Here is a 1,260-nt window from a genome sequence, read left to right on the forward strand (position 1 = left end):
AAACTGGGTGCAAAGAGCTTTAATACGGCAAAACAGGAGCAGGTCCGTCGAGGAGCAAGAGGCCGGGCATGCATACAGGCTGGGGCGGGGGCTCTCCCCTGGAAAGCAGCGACTCCTAGACAGATTTGGGGGTCGTGGTGGAGCTCCCAGTGCAAAGCTGGAAGCGGAAGTGAGACAAACAGCCCAGGAAGGAGGCGCCACCAGCTGGAACGTCCGAGCCGGGGGCTGGGGGAGTCTCCCCCATCAACACCCAGTGCGTTTCTAACAGAGCTGCTCTAGGCCATTCTCTGAGCTGGGTCACACTGGCCCCTCCGGTTTTGGGGCCCATGAACTCGCCACCCCCCAGCGGCAGCGCGGGACAAAGACACAGCAGCCGAGTTTCTTACCAAGAGTGCGCTTTTATTTTTTTTATTTTTTTTTTTGTCTTTCTTCTTTTGGAGGGGGAAGAGATTTCTTTTTTTTAAACCTCAGGGTGTCTCCCCCCCTTGTTTTCCCCTCCCCCTCCACAGGGGCCCAACAGGGTGAGGGCGGGGGCAGAAGGGGGCTGGGGCAAGGGGAAGGATTGAGAAACCAAAGCAGATTGTATCGTTGTCTCGTCTGTCCGGCTCACGGCAACACATTCCAAGCACAACTGAAGAAATGCAAACTAAACCAAAAAAAATATATATATATTTATATATATATCATTTGTCTTCTCTCCGGATGCGTGGGGGGGCGCGTGTGTGTGGTGGGAAGGGGCCGCCACCTCGGAAAGGGAGGGGGTGGAGATTCACTGAGCCCCACCCCCATGGCTTGGCCCCTCCTCCCACGCGCCCCTTCCTGTCCCCCGAGTCTGCCTCAGTACAAAAGAGCCGTGGAGGCGGGGTGCCCGGCTCAGGCCAGGCCGAAGCCCTCTGAGCACTCCTGGATGGCCAGTAGCAGCATGTGACGTAGCTTCTCGTAGCTCTCGTAGGCGGGAAGGTCCAGCTGATTGAAACTGGAGTGAGGGGGAGAAATCAGTGAGGGGGGGGCAGGAGGCCAACGAAACCCACCCCCCCTTCTAGGATTGGACACTCCACCCCCTCCCCCCGGGGCGGAGACAGATCCCAACCCTACCCCACCCCCCGATTCCCAGGAGATCAGAGTCCACAGCTGTCATAAATAGATAGCTAAGGGTTAATGTTTCTTTTACCTGTAAAGGGTTAACAAAGGGAACCAAACACCTGACCAGAGGATCAATCAGGAAACTGGATTTTTCAAAGTCAGGGAGGGAATTGTTGG

The 1,260-nt window shown here is 56.2% G+C and overlaps 1 protein-coding gene across 1 annotated transcript in view; it reads right to left on the bottom strand.

The window, feature by feature from the left end:
• Positions 1-788: 788 nt before the first annotated feature.
• The window catches only part of HUWE1 (HECT, UBA and WWE domain containing E3 ubiquitin protein ligase 1), a 65,724-nt gene continuing 65,252 nt past the window's right edge, over positions 789-1,260 (bottom strand). Inside the window, 1 exon segment of the mRNA XM_075071293.1 lies at positions 789-976. Coding sequence (XP_074927394.1) covers positions 874-976 — 103 coding nt within the window. The 3' untranslated portion in view covers positions 789-873.

Source organism: Chelonoidis abingdonii, chromosome 11, assembly GCF_003597395.2.
Source record: "Chelonoidis abingdonii isolate Lonesome George chromosome 11, CheloAbing_2.0, whole genome shotgun sequence".
Classification (NCBI taxonomy): domain Eukaryota; kingdom Metazoa; phylum Chordata; order Testudines; family Testudinidae; genus Chelonoidis; species Chelonoidis abingdonii.